At 45.3% G+C, this 17,065-nt stretch overlaps 1 protein-coding gene across 1 annotated transcript in view; it reads left to right on the forward strand.

The window, feature by feature from the left end:
- Positions 1 to 4,882: 4,882 nt before the first annotated feature.
- LOC116502477 overlaps positions 4,883 to 17,065 on the forward strand; it is a 30,642-nt gene continuing 18,459 nt past the window's right edge. The window contains exons 1-6 of the mRNA XM_032208358.1: positions 4,883 to 5,238; positions 6,903 to 7,617; positions 9,799 to 9,877; positions 11,836 to 12,590; positions 13,413 to 13,512; positions 14,555 to 16,042. Of these exons, the coding sequence (XP_032064249.1) occupies positions 7,048 to 7,617; positions 9,799 to 9,877; positions 11,836 to 12,590; positions 13,413 to 13,512; positions 14,555 to 16,042 (2,992 nt within the window). The 5' untranslated portion in view covers positions 4,883 to 5,238; positions 6,903 to 7,047. The remainder of the gene's footprint in view (positions 5,239 to 6,902; positions 7,618 to 9,798; positions 9,878 to 11,835; positions 12,591 to 13,412; positions 13,513 to 14,554; positions 16,043 to 17,065) is intronic.

Here is a 17,065-nt window from a genome sequence, read left to right on the forward strand (position 1 = left end):
GGCTGCCCTTGAAGTGCATCCGGCGACTGCAGTTAGTTCAGAATGCAGCTGCGCGAGTGATAGTGGGCGCACCGCGGTTCGCCCACATAACACCCATCCTCCGCGAACTGCACTGGCTACCTGTTGATCTCCGGGTGCGCTTCAGGGTACTAATGACCACCAATAAAGCTCTCCATGGTAGTGGATCTGAGTACTTGAGAGACCGCCTCCTGCCGATTACCTCCCTCAGACCAATTAGATCGCACAGATTGGGCCTCCTCCGAATTCCATCCGCCAGTCAATGCCGACTGGCGACTACGCGGAGGAGAGCCTTTTCTGTAGCAGCTCCGATCCTGTGGAACGACCTCCCCGTCGAGATTCGCACCCTCACCACCGTACAGACCTTCCGCGCAGCCCTCAAGATCTGGCTATCCCGTCAGGCCTGGGGATAAGTTCCTAATTCGCCCCACCCGAGTGTTGAATGTTGAATGCAAGTTGTGTTTTTATTGTCTTATTTTATTCACCTACTGTTTTTGTTTTTGTATTTGCACCCCCCCCCTTTTTGATTGTAAGCCGCCCTGAGTCCCCTCAGGGAAAAGGGCGGCCTATAAATTCCAATAAAATACTAAATACTAAAATCTTTAAGCTATACGCTGCAGTGACTCAATGAAGCGCTTGATACCCTGTTTCCCTGAAAATAAGTCCTCCCCAGATAATAAGCCCAATCGGTCTTTTGGTTTGGTTTGGTTGGTTTGGTTTATTAGATTTATATGCCGCCCTTCTCCCAAGGACTCAGGGCGGCGTACAACATTAAAAGAAACACATAATACAAAAGTTTTAAAAAAATGAAATAGAATATCCCAAACAAACCCAATTAGAATTGACAATAACATTTTTTAAAAAATTGAATTAAAATTAACAATGATCAACAATTTGTTTTGTTTTGTTCAGTTCAGGCCAGGCTGGCTTGTTGGGAAAGCCAACTTTTTAGGGTGCGTCGGAAGGACCGGAGGTCGGGGATTATACGAAGCTCCGGGGGCAGCTCATTCCAGAGGGAAGGCGCTCCCACAGAGAAGGCTCTCCCCCTGGGGGTCGCTAGCCGACACTGTCTGGCCGACGGCACCCTGAGGAGGCCAACTCTGCGGGATCGCACTGGACGATGAGAGGCTACCGGTGGCAGTAGGTGGTCTCGCAGGTACCCTGGGCCTAAGCCATGGAGCGCTTTAAAGGTCATAATTAGTACCTTTAATTGCACCAGGAAGACAACCGGCAACCAGTGCAGGCCCCCTAAAAGGGGTGTAACATGGGAGCACCTAGGTGCCCCCATGATAACCCGCGCAGCCGCATTCTGGACCAGTTGAAGCCTCCGGGTGCTCTTCAAGGGCAGCCCCATGTAGAGAGCGTTACAGTAGTCTAGGCGAGAGCGCATGCACTAAAATAAGCCCTCCCCCGCAAATAAGCCCTCCCTGAAAATATTGCAACACAGCAGCAGCCATGAGGTGACCACGCTTGCCACCTCTTGCACCTCAAAAATAATAAGACCTCCCCGAAAATAAGGCCAAGCGCTTATTTCAGGGGTCAAAAGAAAATAAAACCCAGTCTTATTTTCGGGGAAACATGGAGTCTATGTAACAGTTGCATTTTTATTGCCTAAATACGCTGTTTCTCGACCTTGGCAAGTTTAAGCGAACTGACTGACGGGGGAATTCTGGGAGTTGAAGTCCACCTATCGTAAAACTCGTCACAGTTGGGAAACACTGGCCTCACACTATGGGTGGGCATAACATAAGAAACATGTTTTGTTTGGCAATTTGGAAGTGTGGTTGAACCATCTTGGATAGACTGCAATTGGGAAAATAACATCTGGAATTGGGCCTGTTCAGGTTTTGGCTGACACAAAATCCAGAGGTGTTTTCGAGAGGTGACACTCAAGCCCTGCTCACCTGTCTTCTTCCCACCCATGCACTTGCGTCCCAAGTAGGGAAACAAAGGTGCTGGGAAGATGGGAGGTGAGCCGATAGGACCACACCCAATCAAGACTTAAGGGTTATTGGCAATGGCAGCTCTTCACCCTGCCCTTCATTTTTCCTTCTGTTCCTTATCCCCCCCTTAGTGGCCGTCACCACAACCAACATTTTTGATTTTTCTCCATAGTCCCTGCCAACACATCTCTGCCTAGAATGCACTTATGCCGATTTGGACCCGGATCCGAAATCATGCAGTAAAGAGTCATGCGCAGGATGTTTAGTGCATCCCTTAATAGCGAACTTTGGGCTGTCTTAGAAAGCTAAGAGTGGCTCGATCTGTTTAGTACTTGGGTGGGAGACCACAAGGAAATCTCAGGGCTGCAGGCCATACTAGGATCTAAAAAAAATTAAGAATTCCAGAAGGCAGGAGTAGTAAATCATGTGGATATTGGTGCCAAGCAAAATAAGCGGACACATCTGTGAAATGAACAAGAGCTGAGCTCAATTTTATGTTTGTATGGTCTAAAATAGTACATAGTATAGAAATGGGAGCGGATGGGAGGAAAAAAACCTCAGAAAATATTTTTTTCCTTCCAATTTCATTGTGTTTTTCAATGCATTTTGCTTTAGTGAGACTTCGTACTCTGAAGGCTGTTGTTGTTCCCTCAGAATAACCACATTGAGAAGATCGTGTGTGTGATAGAAACTAATTAAAAGAAAATTAGAAGTATTGTTAGACTGTGAAGTTCATTTTCTTCTTTTCTCATTGTTGCTTTTCTCTTCACATAGCCTCAAAAGACTCTCTCAGAGAAGCTGAGGTCTTCCATTGACTGGAATCACACATTCAGTCGTTGGCCAATTTTTCAGAGATGGCGGTGTTCAGGCAGGAACAACGATATGCTGGGATCTTTTAGAGAGAGAGTGGAAAGGACATTGAAGACCAAGGCTCTCTATGGCAGTGTGGGGACCGATGTCCCCTTTATGACTTATGGACTTCAAGTCCCAGAATTCCTGAGCCAGCCATGGAAATTGAAGTCCACAAGTCATAAAGGGGCCATTGGTCCCCATGCTGGCTCAATAATTCTGGGAGTTGAAGTCCACAAGTCATAAAGAAGCCATCATTCCTCATGCTGGCTTAGGAATTCTGGGAGTTGAAGTCTACAAGTCATAAAGGAGCCATCATTCCCCATGCTGGCTCAGGAATTCTGGGAGTTGAAGTCCACAAGTCATAAAGGGGCCATCATTCCCCATGCTGGCTCAGGAATCCTGGGAGTTGAAATCCACGTCATAAAGGGGCCATTGGTCCTCCACCTCTGTTCTGATGAGGTAGACAGCAATATTTTCTAGTTTAAAGATTTGTACCTCTGCTCCCAATATACAGGTAGCCCTCAACTTATGACCCCAATTGAGCCCAACATTTCTGTTGCTAAGTGAAACATTTGTTAAATGAATTCACCTCATTTTATTGCCACCGTTGCTAAGTGAATCATTGCCATTTTTAAGTTACTGTCACGGTTATTGAGTGAGCCTGGTTTCCCCATTGACTTTGTAAGAGAGTCACAAAAGATTATCATATGGCCCTGAGACAATCAAACTTTGTTGTTGTTAGTTGTGAATTCATGTCAGACTCATTACGACCCAATGGACAACATTCCTCCAGGCCTTCCTGTCCTCTGCCATCTCCTGGAGTCCATTTAAGCTCACACCTACTGCTTTGGTGACCTCATCCAGCCACCACCTTCTTTGTCATCCCCTTCTTCTTTTGCCCTCAATCTTTCTCAGCATTAGGCTCTTCCCCAGTGAGTCCTTCCTTCTCATTAGGTGGCCAAAGTATTTGAGTCTCATCTTCAGGATCTGGCCTTCTTCTAAAGAGCAGTTAGAGTGGATCTCCTCTAGGACTGACTGGTTTGATTGCTTTGCAGTTCAAGGGACTCTCAGGAGTCTTCTCCAGCACCATATTTCAAATTTGCTGATACATGTATAGAGTAGAGAGAATAGAATAGAATATTGGAATGAAGAATAGATTAGAAGAGAATATGTAGAGAGAATAGAATAGAATATTGGAATGAAGACTAGAATAGAATATTGGAATAAAGACTAGAATAGAATATTGGAATAAATAGAATAGAATATGTAGAGAGATAGAATAGAATAGAATAGAATATTGGAATGAAGAATAGATTAGAAGAGAATATGTAGAGAGAATAGAATAGAATATTGGAATGAAGACTAGAATAGAATATTGGAATAAAGACTAGAATAGAATATTGGAATAAATAGAATAGAATATGTAGAGAGAATAGAATAGAATATTGGAATGAATAGAGTATTGGAATGAAGACTAGAATAGAATATTGGAATAAAAAATAGAATAGAATATTGGAATGAAGAATAGAATAGAATATGTAAATAGAATAGAATATTGGAATGAAGACTGGAATAGAATATTGAAATGAAGAATAGAATAGAATATGTAGAGAATAGAATAGAATATTGGAATGAAGCATAGAATGGAATACAGAGTATTGGAATGAAGAATAGAATAGAATATGTAGAGAGAATAGAATAGAATATTGGAATGAAGACTAGAATAGGATATGTAGAGAAAATAGAATTCTATTTACAGAGGATAGAATAGAATATTGGAATGAAGAATAGAATAGAATATGTAGAGAGAATAGAATAGAATATTGGAATGAAGCATAGAATAGAATATGTAGAGTGGATAGAATAGAATAGAATATTGGAATGAAGAATAGAATAGAATATGTAAATAGAATAGAATATTGGAATAAAAAATATAATAGGATATGTAAATAGAATAGAATATTGGAATGAGGACTAGAATAGAATATTGGAATGAAGACTAGAATAGAATATGTAGAGAATGGAATAGAATAGAATATTGGAATGAAGCATAGAATGGAATACAGTAGAATATTGGAATGAAGACTAGAATAGAACTTTAATGTCACTTTAAATGTCTTTAAAGAAAAGAAGAAGAAAGTCTAATCTTAAAAAAAAAGCACTTTCGGGATAGGCGTGGCTGAAATTTCTCCTTCGCTCGTCTGGTTGAAAGCAACGCTTGCAGTGGCGGCGCCGTCCGGGAGGGGTCGCCCGCGGAAGGGCCGCCGGCTGCCGCGAAGCAAGGGGCGGGGACAGGCGGGAGCAGCTGCAGCCGCGCAGCCCCTCCGGTCAGCCGGGACTCCCCCCAAGGCGCCCCCGGGCTTCCCCGCCCCCCCCCCCCGGGTGGAACCCAGACGGGAGATCGGTGGCCTCTTTGCCGTTTGCGGTAAGGAGCTCCTGCGAGCTCTGCAGGGGGAGAGCTGGGGGGTGGGGGGCTTCTTCCAAAATAGCGGGCGGAGCAAAAGGGAGGCCTCCCCTCCGTCCCGGGAAAGGCGCGCGCCTGCCCGCCTTCCAGCCCCGGTCCCGGAGCCTGCATCGCATTGCATTTGCATTGCGTTGGGTTGGGTTGCATTTAATTGCATTGCATTGGGTTGCATCGCATCCTTTGCTTTCCCTTCCAGCGCAAGGAGGGGGGGGGTTCGGTGGGCCGGGCACAACGGGGCTCCGGAGCGCGGAGAAGAAAGGGGAGATCTTCTCCATCTTCCTCCGTGTCGGGGGTGGGTGGGGGGCGCCGATGCAGGGCCGCCGCTGAGCTCTTGCACCCCGAATGTGTGTGTGCGAGCGCGCGCGTTTTTCCGTGGGTGTGTGCATGTGCACAACAAGCAGGGTGACACCCCCCCACCCCACCCCCGGGCTGGAAGCTAAGCCTTTGATTTTTGGGAGAGGAGAGCAGAAGCGGGCATGATTGGCTTCCCTCTTCCCCCAAATAAAGGGGTTGGGAAGACAGCTAACTTTTTTAAGCTACAGAAAGAACCGTTGTGTTGTTTTTTTCTGGTTGGCGATTTCAAGTTTGCTGGAATATGATGCCCGTTTAAAAGCATGATCCTTTTAATGCACAAAAGTAGTAAAAATGTACATATTTGTGTGTCTATAAAGTGCCTCTAGGATGTTATTCCCCATGTGGGTGGGTAGGGTAGCTGCCCTGTGCCCTTTTCTCTAGCTTGGGAGAAGGAGGAAAGTTGACTTAGTCCTACAAAAATGAATCTTGGAAAAGCAAATGTCAGTTTTCTTTTATCCTTCTTCACAGTCTCTAACCTGTTAGACCAGCGGTCCCCATATTTGCATTTTTTTATATTGCACCAAATCAGGGGTCCTCAAACTGCAGCCCCTGGGATGAATAGTGCAATAAAAGCTTGTGTTGCTGCCGAGAGTCTCCCCTTTCAGGGTCTTTTTTTGTGGGTTGGAGGGGGGTGGTAGAAATTCTGACTTGGGGTCTGCTTCAGCCTCCTGATGTGGGGCTTTGGGAGAAGGCTGGAGGGAAGTGCCGCTGGTGGCGAAGAGCTGGAGGGCCTCGTTCCAGTGGGACTGCATCATGGCCTGAAACTGGCTGACCATCTCAGCCCGCTGAGCCTCCAGGCGTCGGTACCTGGCCTTGCACTCCTGCAGGTCTTCCCTCTGCTTGGAAAGCCTATGTTCGTAGTCCTCAGTGAGGTGCTTCTACTGAGCCTCCTTCTCGGCTGTTTTGCCAACTCTTTCTGGTGGTGACTGTTTAGCTCCAACAGCTGCTTCCTGTTGGGGCCCTAAGGAGCCCTAAGGGGACGAGAGCTAGGAAGAGAGGGGTGAATAGAGGCTGGCGAGGCGCCCCTCAATGTGAGTGACATCGAGTCACTCGATGTGGCTAGGTGGTCATGCCACATCCAGTCACATGACCACCTAGCCACGCCCACCCAGCCAGTCATTAGGCAGCTCGTATTAGTGGTCCGTGGGATTTAAAATTATGAATTTAGTGGCCCCCGAGGTCCCAAAGGACAGGGACTCCTGTGTTAGGCAGTCTTGCCCGATTGTGCTAAAAGTGATCTAATCTGATAAATACATAACTCTGGTTTTCAGAAAGCAAACAGGCGAGAGAGCATCAAAACGAACTAGAAGAGGAGGGATCAGAAGAAGCAGAAAGACTTGGCTTTTCCATTAGGCCTGCCAAAGCAAAGCAACTTAGGAACCACTTGAAAAAATCAAAAGCGATCCGTTCAGTGGGATGGAGGAGCACTGGGGCACACAATGGGAGCCATTTCTCGAGACACAACCGACCTACCCAGATGGGAACCTGGAGGCTTCCCCCTGGAATGACCCCAAGGCCTTCCTGGCCTCCTTTGAGCAGGTGGCCACGGCCTGCCGGTGGCCCAGAGGAGAGTGGGTGGCCCAACTCCTGCCAGCCCTTTATGGAGAAGCTGAAGAGGCCTTTCAGAGCCTGGACACCATTCATCAAGAGGATTATGAGAACGTGAAGGTGGCCATCTTGAGGGGAGATGCTGTGAAAAGCGAGGCCCAGCGTCAACGTTTCAGGCAGTTCTACTGCCAGGAAGTGGAAGACCCACGAAAGGTTCAAAGCCATCTCCAGGAGCTTTGCCACCAATGGCTGAAGCCGGAGAGACACACCAAGGATCAGATTCTGGAGCTCTTGATCTTAGAGCAATTTTTGGCCAGCCTACCTCCAAAGCTTCAGGACTGGGTTCAGTCAAAGAGGCCGCAGACAAGTTCCCAGGCGATGGCCTTGATGGAGAACTTCCTTAGGAGCCAGCCAGAAGACAAATCCAAGCCGTATCGGGTATGGTTTTACAATTTAAATTCCTATTTACACTGGATGTTTTAAAAAGCCTATACTCACCCGTTAAAATGTGAGGTTTTTGGAATGTCAACTAATCAGACGTAAGATAAATCACTTCAGAATTTTTTTCCGGTTTTAATGTAACATATAAGCTGCACAGTTCTGTTGTAGAAAAGACGGGACACAAAAGCCAGCTCTTCAGAGAAGGAAATGTTTATTGCGCAGATTCAGAAAAAATGGCCTGAACACTGAGTGAAAGTCAGGAAATTCCTTATATAGTTTATCGCTTTCAGCTAAAGCCATCTGTTAGTTTTGGAAACACCCCTCAAGATTTGCCCTTGAGTTACAGCAATATTATGTCTACAGGAAGTCATAATACATAGGTCAGCCAAAGGACAGACATAGTATGTATTTTGAGGAACTAACAATATGTGTCTACTAAACAGATTAACAACCAAGCCAGCAAATAGGCTAAAATAGATGCTTCGCTTCAGCATATTTCATGTGCAGACTTCCTTCTAACCCGTGTCTAACCGCACCATGTCCTAAAAGCAAACCTTGCAATTTCTATATGAACAGTTAAAGCTTAATATCATGAAACCCTAGTTTGATTCAGGCTTGAGGCCTACTTTGGTTCAGCCTGCCACCTCAGTTCAATTGAAAAACAAAGCAAAATCTTCTAGGGGGGAAAAACAAAAACAAAAACATACAATTAAGGTTGCAAATGGTGATTGTGTGATCAAGGGACACTGCAACCGGGTTGTAAGTGTGAACTTCGAGGACCAACCTCAACTAGGCCATCATAACTTTGACTACAGGTAGTCCTCAATCAATCAATCAGAATAGAGCTGGAAGGGATCTTGGAGGTCTTCTAGCCGAGGTGGCACAGTGGTTAGAGTGCAGTACTACAGGCCACTTCAGCTGACTGCTAACTGCAGTTCGGCGGTTCAAATCTCACCGGCTCAAGGTTGACTCAGCCTTCTATCCTTCCGAGGTGGGTAAAATGAGGACCCAGATTGTTGTTGGGGGCAATATGCTGACTCTGTAAACCGCTTAGAGAGGGCTGAAAGCCCTATGAAGCGGTATATAAGTCGAACTGCTATTGCTATCGCTAGTGCAGCCCCCTGCTCAAACAGGAGACCCTATACCATTTCAGACAAGTGTCTGTGTACTCTCTTCTAAAAACCCTCCAGTGATGGAACAGCCACAACTTCTGGAGGCAAGCTGTTCCCTTCGGTGCAGGGGTGTCAAACTCACATCATCACGGCAGCATCCCATGATGTATCGGGACTTTTCCCCCCTTCGCTTAAACCAGGTGTGGGCATAGCCAGCTTGCGACACCTCCGCCCCCCCGAGCCAGGAGTTTGACAGTCCTGCTCTGCTTAGTTGTCCTCACTGTTAGGAAGTTTCTCCTTAATTCCAGGTTGCTTCTCTCCTTGATTAATTTCCATCCATTGTTTCTTGTCCTGCCCTCAGGTGCTTTGGAAAATAAATTAACCCCTTCCTCTTTGTGGCAGCCTGTCAGATACGGGGATTAATGCTATCGTGTCCGCTCTAGTCTTTTCTTTCTCTAGACTAGACAAATTCACATCCTGCAACTGTTCTTCATATGTTTTTGTTTCCTTCTGAGTTACTCTTCCCTGCATTTTTTCCAAAGTCTCAACTTACGGCAGTTCCTTCAGTGACCGTTCAAAGTTACAATGAACAATGAAAAAAAAAAGTAACTCATGAGCATGTTTCACACTTAACCACCCTTGCGGGCCGTGTGATCAAAATTCAGCCGCTTGGCAAGTGACTCGCATTTATGACACTTGCAGTGTCTTGGGGTCATGTTAATCCACGTTTTGCGTCCTCCTAACAAGCAAAGTCATTTGGGGAGACAGATTGACTTCACGACCGTGTTAGTAACTTAACAACTGCCGTGATTCACTTAACACCCGCCGCAAGAAAAGTCATAAGATGACTGAACAAATGTCCCCTTTAACAACAAAAATGTTGTGGTCGTAAGTCGAGGACTAGTTGCTGAACAGTCATGGGTCAAGGACTACTTGCAATAAGTTGGTCTTGATGAGCGTCATAAAAGCCAAGGACCTGGTGTGTGTGTGTGTGTGTGTGTGTGTGTGTGTGTGTGTGTGTGTGAAAATCAGCTTTTCTGAATGAAACTCTTGTTCCCTATTTCAGGAGCCATTGAAAGGGAAGCATGTGATTTTCTTACACGAAGAAGGCTCTGTGGAGACTGGGAACAGTGAACATGTGGCAGGTAAGGATTATCCTGAAATATAAGAAACAGTATACAAATACAGTGTTTCTCAGCTCTGTTTTATATAAATAAATACCGTATTTTTCAGACTATAAGATGCACCAGTGTATAAGATGCCCCAAGATTTCAAAGAGGTCCTGTTAGGTAAGCTCCCCGTTGGGAGAGCGAGTACGTTCAGCGAAGCGTTGTGAGAGTTGTGTTGGAGAACACACAAACCAGCATACAGAGACTCTGCAGTTTAAACAGGCTTTTACTTTTGTGGAAATAGAGGTATCAGAGTCCATCAAACAGTCCAAATCATACACAGATAAGACAATCAGTCATCAATGTCTTTCAGTTAAGGGATAATCCAAATAACATCGTCCAGTAACATATAATCAGTCCAGTAAATCAAGGTTTGCTAGCAGTTGCAAAACTTACAATAGCTCACAGCACTTCCAGAACAGCCCAGCATCTAACAAAGAGAGAGATAACAGAATTATATTCCTAACAGGTACCGTATTTTTCAGAGTATAAGACGCACCAAGGTTTTGAAGAGGCAATTTTTTTTAAAAAAAGGGTTTTGCATTCTGCAAACCTCCCAAAAAGGGACCATTTTTCGTGAAAACTGGTCTGTTTCCTCCCCCCCCCCCAAAAGGCATGAATAGCCTTTAGGGGACTTGCAGAGTGCTCCTGGGGGGGGGTGCCCCCACCAAAAATGAACAAAAAAAGGCCAGTTTTTTGCAAAAACTGGCCCTTTTTTGTCAAACAAATTGCATGCATAGCCTTTGGGAGGGTTATAGAGTGCTCCTGGGAGCTGCGGGGGGCGGGGGCAAAATTGAGCTAAAAAGGGCCCGTTTTTCACTCATTTCTGCCCTCCCCAGCCCCCAGGAGGACTTCTACAGGCTCTGCACAGCCATTTTGGTGAAGGGATGGGGCTTTGGGAGGCAAAAAATGCTGTATTCAGTGTATAAGACGCACCCAGATTTTCAGCCTCTTTTTTGAGGAAAAAAGGTGTGTCTTATAATCCGAAAAATATAGTAAGTAAGAAAAAAAGTGTTTGTCTTCCCCAGCTCCCAGAAACACTGCAAACACTCACCAAAACGGAAGCATTTTTCCCTTCCCCCAGTCCTGCTGAAGCCTGCATAGTGCTTCTGGGGGATGGGGAAAAGCAAAAACACCCCCATTTTGGTGAAAAACAGCCCTTTTTTGCCCATTTTTCGCAAAAATGGGACGCAGGGGTGGGGCTTCAGGAGGCCAAAAATGACTGTATTCGGTGTATAAGACGCACCAACATTTCCACGCTCTTTTTTGGGGGGGTCTTATACTCTGAAAAATATGGTAAATAAATAAAGCTTTTTGCATCCCCTCAGCTCCCCTTCTAGCCATTTAATTTAATTGATTTTTAATTTAATCTGCATCCTTTTGACAAGCAAAGTCATTGGAAAATAGGAGGAGGAAGGTGTGTTGGATATATAGTATTTGTTACTTTAGTTATTTGTAAAGTAAGTTATTTATAAAGACAAATTACGATGGTTTAAAGCAGTGATGGCAAACCTTTTCAGCACCGAGTGCTCAAACTGGAACGCACGTGCCGGAAATCGGAAGACCAGCTGACCGGCACGCATCCCCACAGAGCGGGCTCTGCGTGTCACCGCTGGCATGCGTGCCACCAGTACACCATCATGAGTTTAAAGCATGAAAATTGCGATATAAAAACTTCAAGCTCAAAAGAGTAATTGTGAATGTCACAGTCTTGAAACAAAACCACTTTTCCCAAAAGTTTTGAGACTAAAAGAAAACTCATCCACTCTAAACATCCAGCTGCGTGTGTGGCTATCTTGTTGTTTTTTTAAGCAGTTATCCCCTGCTTTCTATTATTGAATGTTCATTATCTAATTATTATTATTTTCATACTGTGCTGTGTCTCTAAATGCCCTGGGAAAAGCGATCTCATCTTGAATGTATTCGAACTCTAGGTATTAGAGGGCAGCGGATGGAGAAAATGAGGAAAGAAGAAAAAGCGGGAAGTCCAAAGTCGGAAGCGGAAACAGAGGGAGGAAAACTGCCAGTTGCCGCTCAGTCTGAGTCCGAGCGACAACCGGAATGGGCAGCATCTCCGAAGAACAAAAATGATCCGTTTGTGGGGGTGGCCGAGAGCTGGGAAATCCAGTGGCAGCACTTCCTCCAGACATCACAACCCCCTCCCAATGGATGGAAGAATCCGATGAGGTCAGAGGATTCCCCCTGGGGAAACCCCAAGGCCTTCCTGCTCTCCTTTGAGCAAGTGGCCAATGCTTGCCGCTGGCCTAGGGAAGAATGGGCCACCCAGCTCTTCCCAGCCTTGAGCGAAGAAGCGGACGAGGCCGTTCAAAACCTGGAAATCCAAGAGCGAGAAGACTATGGCAAAGTGAAGGCGGCCATCTTGCGAGGGGAGACCCTGAAGACGGAGATGCAACGGCAGCATTTTCGGCAGTTCTGCTGCCAGGAATTGGGAGACCCCCGGAGGCTTTACGGCCAGCTCCACCGGCTCTGTCTCCAATGGCTGAAGCCAGAGAGACACACCAAGGAACAGATCCTGGAGCTGCTGATCCTGGAGCAGTTCTTGGTCAGCCTCCCACCGGACCTCCGGAGCTGGATCCGAGCGGGAAGGCCAGACACCTGTTCCCAGGCGGTGGCCCTGGTGGAGGACTTCCTATCAAGTCTGCAAGAGGCCAAATCTGGATCCTGTCAGGTAGGTTCTGAATTCCAGAACTGACAGTACAGAATCTGGATTAGGCCTGCACATAATCCGATGCAAAGGCATTGCATTCATAATACAGAAGGCTGAAAGCCAGCTTTTTTTTTTAATTGAAAATTTTTGGGAAAAAAAGGCTTTTACAAATATTTACCTCCTGTTTGAGCAGGGGATTGGACTAGAAGACCTCCAAGGCCCCTTCCAACTCTGTTATCCTGTTTTCCAGCTTTGGGAAGGTCAAACTGTTATATGGGAACTATGAGAGATTTAACATTCTACATACAACTACTCCTTGCTTAAAGTCTAGTCACTTAATGGGTGCTTGAAAACCTCCCCAAAAGGTACTTAGGACCCAGTTTTGAAGTTGACCTCCCCCTGTCGCCCCCTCCCCGTGGTAACATCATTGGGTTTTGGAGCTTGAAACCTGGCCCTTCATCGCCCTTTACAGTATCCGGAGGTCATGTTACCACAATTTTTGTTGGGGGCTGGGTGGTTGTTGTTGTTTTTTATTCTGATTTTCTGCAAAAATCAACCTTTTGGACAAAACAGATTCACTTGCAAATCACTCTGTTTGCTAAATGACTCTTGCAAAAGAGCAATAAAATTGGGCACAATTACATGAGCTGTTCAATGACCACTACAACTTCTTACAACTATGATTCCATGCTCAATTGTGATCACAGCTTGAGGATTACCTAAACTGGGTAATGGATCCTGTCGGATTCTGGGCAGCCCTTTGATGGATAAGGAAGCGACTTGAGTTTTCCTTTTTATAGCAAAATCTCCCTCTGAATGGTTCTGTCTGCCTCCCTGTTTCAGGAGCTGTTGAAGGATGACCCTGTGGATTTTGATCCTGGAGAGGAAGAACTCTTGGAAACAATGAAGAGGGAAAGAGTTGAGATGGAGATCAGTATGTTGGGTAAGGATTCCCAGGGCATGTATAGGAAATGTATGAATGTAACAAAAGAAATTGAATATGTAAGATTTTACATACAGGACAGATCTGGCCAAGATCTCACCAGTTAAACCAGGCTGATACTAGGGGGTTCTTGATGCTCTTTGAACTTAGTGCTACTTTACACTGTTTATATTGTAATTTTATTTACACACAATTGGTTTTCCGTTGTTTTATTTCTTGCACACTCCTAAATGTCATTAACTACTTGGGGTATGGTTCTTATCAACAATCAGATGTGTTCTGAACTAGGCTTCCCCAAAAAGCACGAAGCAGAATCCTGGTCCCGACAAAACCCCTTTTATTAAACGAATGTGAATTCCTTTCATTCACATTCAGCAAAGGCCTGGCAGTCTTTCAAAGGTGAAGTTATGACCACAGACCTTATCTAGCTTGGAAAGCTGCCATGTACTGTAAATATTTTCCAAATGAGTTGCTGTGGAAGGAAAGACCGGGCACAGAGTCTCTTGAGATTCACGGACAGATCTTCACACTCCTGAAACGAATCTAAGGGCCGAACGAACAAATTGTTTCCTGCAAAAGCCCCCTCCCCTTTCGCTCCTCTTTCATTTCCTATGGGAGGGGCCATTCACCTTCCACCTGTGGCTTTACTCCCAAGTCAACCCTGATTTCTGAGTTGTTATTTTCTTCTGGCAGCTCTGCGCATGCGCACACTGGGAATAGGCTCCAGCTGTTCTTCTGCTTCCCTGCTGTCTAGCTCCGTAGGTGCCTGATCACTGCCAAACGGCCTCGGCCTCCTCTCTGCCTCCGACGCAGAGCCCTCATCCGAGCCTTCCCCAGCCTCCAAGACTGGCCCAAGCTCCTCCCCAATCTCCTCACCGTCCGACTCTGCTGCCAGCTCTGCTGACTGCTGGCAGGCCACAACAAGACATTCAGTAGAGTGAAACACGTTGGAAGAAAATTCCAACTAAAAGGATGTTAAAGGCATTGTGAAAATAAGTACGCAAGGCATAGTTTTAAAAAATATATATATCTTTCTCCGCAGGTAACGGATGGGAAAGTGGAGTCAAGATGGACAATTCTTTGGATGAAGATGAAAATCTGGAGGCAACCTACGGGGCAGATTCCCCAAGACACCCTATGAATCCGATGTTACACTTCGAGTCAAAACAGCAGACCCAGGAGACACCCACAGAGGATGAGAAGGAACGCCTTTTGTTGGGAAAAAGATTTTCTACTGCTGTTATTGGAAAGACCAATTTATCCAGCAGGGATAAAACGCCTTTGTTCTCCAAGTATGGTCGGAAATATCACTACAGAGTGGAACTCGACATGATCGATTCCTCGGAGGACTTTGAAGAATGGCCTAGCTCCGAGGAAGATGTTCAATATTTTTCTGACTTCTGCGGAAAGGAAGAAAATAGAAGAGTTGAGAAAAAGTGTAAGTTTTCTGCGAAGAGAAACAGGAATCGGTTGGACAGATATCAATGTAGTTATCTAGAAGAAGAACACGACCGTTCTCTTGAGTACGTGAAAACCTTCAGTAATGCAAACGCGGTAAATATCATTCAGGCCCCTGACGATGCTGAAAGGAAAGTGTATGAATGTTCTCAGTGCGGAAAACAATTTGGTAAATTTAGTCAGTGGAGCCAACATCAGAAAATCCACACCGGAGAAAAGCCGTACGTATGTTCCCATTGTGGAAAGTCGTTTAATCAAGCAGGAAATCTGAAGACCCACCAGAATATTCATACCGGAGAGAGACCCTACAGATGTTCCCAATGTGGGAAAAGCTTCAACCAGGCAGGGAATCTGAAGACCCACCAAAAAATCCATACCGGGGAGAGACCCTACAAATGTCCTCAGTGTGGGAAAAGCTTCACCCGAGGGATCCTTTTGAAGATACATCAAAGAATCCACACTGGAGAAACACTGTACAAATGTTCCGAGTGCGGGAAAGGATTCAATGAGATGCGGAACTTGAAAAGACACCAGAGAATTCATACCGGAGAGAAACCTCATAGATGTTCCCAGTGCGGGAAATGCTTCACCGAGGCAGATGTCCTGAAGATACACCAAAGGACACACACCGGAGAGAGGCCGTACAAGTGTTCGGAGTGTGGGAAATGCTTCAACAAATCGGGAACTTTGCGGAGACATCAAAGAATTCATACCGGGGAGAGACCCTACAAATGTTCTCAGTGTGGGAAAGGTTTCAACCAGATGGGAACGTTGAAAAAACACCAGAGGCTTCACCCGGGCGAGAAACACTACAAATGTTCTCAAATCCACGCGGCAATTTACATCGGCGAGAAGCCGCACAAGTGCTCTGACTGCGGGAAATGTTTCCGACAGGCCGGACTTCTGAAGAGGCATCAAAGAATTCATACCGGCGAGAGACCCTACCGATGTTCTCAGTGTGGGAAATGGTTCAATCAATCAGGAACTTTGAAAAGACACCAGAGGATTCATACCGGAGACAAACCACACCAGTTCCTTAGCGGTAGAAATACACCTGTCAAGGAAGTGACTTGAAGAACTATCTGGAAATTCGTATTTCGGGAAAAAGCCACAGGTGTAACTAGAACCTAGTGGGGGGAAAATCTCCGTGATCGGGATGTAGTAATTGAAAGATACAATCCATTGAAAACTAACGAGCGGCAGTAGAATAGAAAAAAGAGTTTTAGTATACGATTGGGATAAAGGCAGGGCGTCCTTGACTTTTAACCACAATTGGTTGCAATTGGCATTTCAGTTGCTAAGGAACACGGTCAACCATATGACCGGATCTGATTTTACAACTCTTTTTTTAACCATGATTGTTAAGTAAATCTGGCTTCCCCAATTGACTTCACTTGTGGGAAGGTCACACATGGCAATCGCGAGACATTGCAACCGTCATAAAGATGTCAAGTGACTGAATTATGAATGTGTGATTGAGGGATGGTTGTAAGTCACTTTTTCCAAAACCGTCGCAAGTTGAAACTGTCGTTAAAGGAATGGTTATAGTTCAAAGATTAATTGTAAAATCAATATAAACATTATTGTCCTCCATTTCTCGCCCAAATTAGAATGGAATAGAATAGAGTAGAATATAGAATAGAATAGAAACAGAGTTGAAGGGACCTTGGAGGTCTTCTAGTCCAAATTATGGGTGAGAGATGGAGGACAATTATGAATTATGTAGATTATGCTTTCTGGAAGCAGAGAGAGTTCTGAAAGAAAATGTGGAGTTGAATCCAACTTAATTGATTGGAGCTTTTGAAAAGAAAACAGAAGGGCCACTGCACGCTTCAAATCCATCAGTGGATGCCATACAGAATAAAGGGACTTGTGTCCTTTCATTCCAGAGAATCAAACATGAAATCATGAGCTGAATGCTAGGACAAAAACTCCAAAACATTCCTTAGTAATAAAAAAAAAAAAGGTAGAGCAATTGGATCAATTTTGCAATGAGACGATGGGATACTCTTCACTAGAGGTGGCCACTTATCATGGACCCTAATTGGGATTCTTGCACGGAACCAAGGTTGGACTCCGTGATCTTGGTGACTCT

This window comes from Thamnophis elegans, chromosome 2, assembly GCF_009769535.1.
Source record: "Thamnophis elegans isolate rThaEle1 chromosome 2, rThaEle1.pri, whole genome shotgun sequence".
NCBI classification, from domain to species: Eukaryota; Metazoa; Chordata; class Lepidosauria; order Squamata; family Colubridae; genus Thamnophis; species Thamnophis elegans.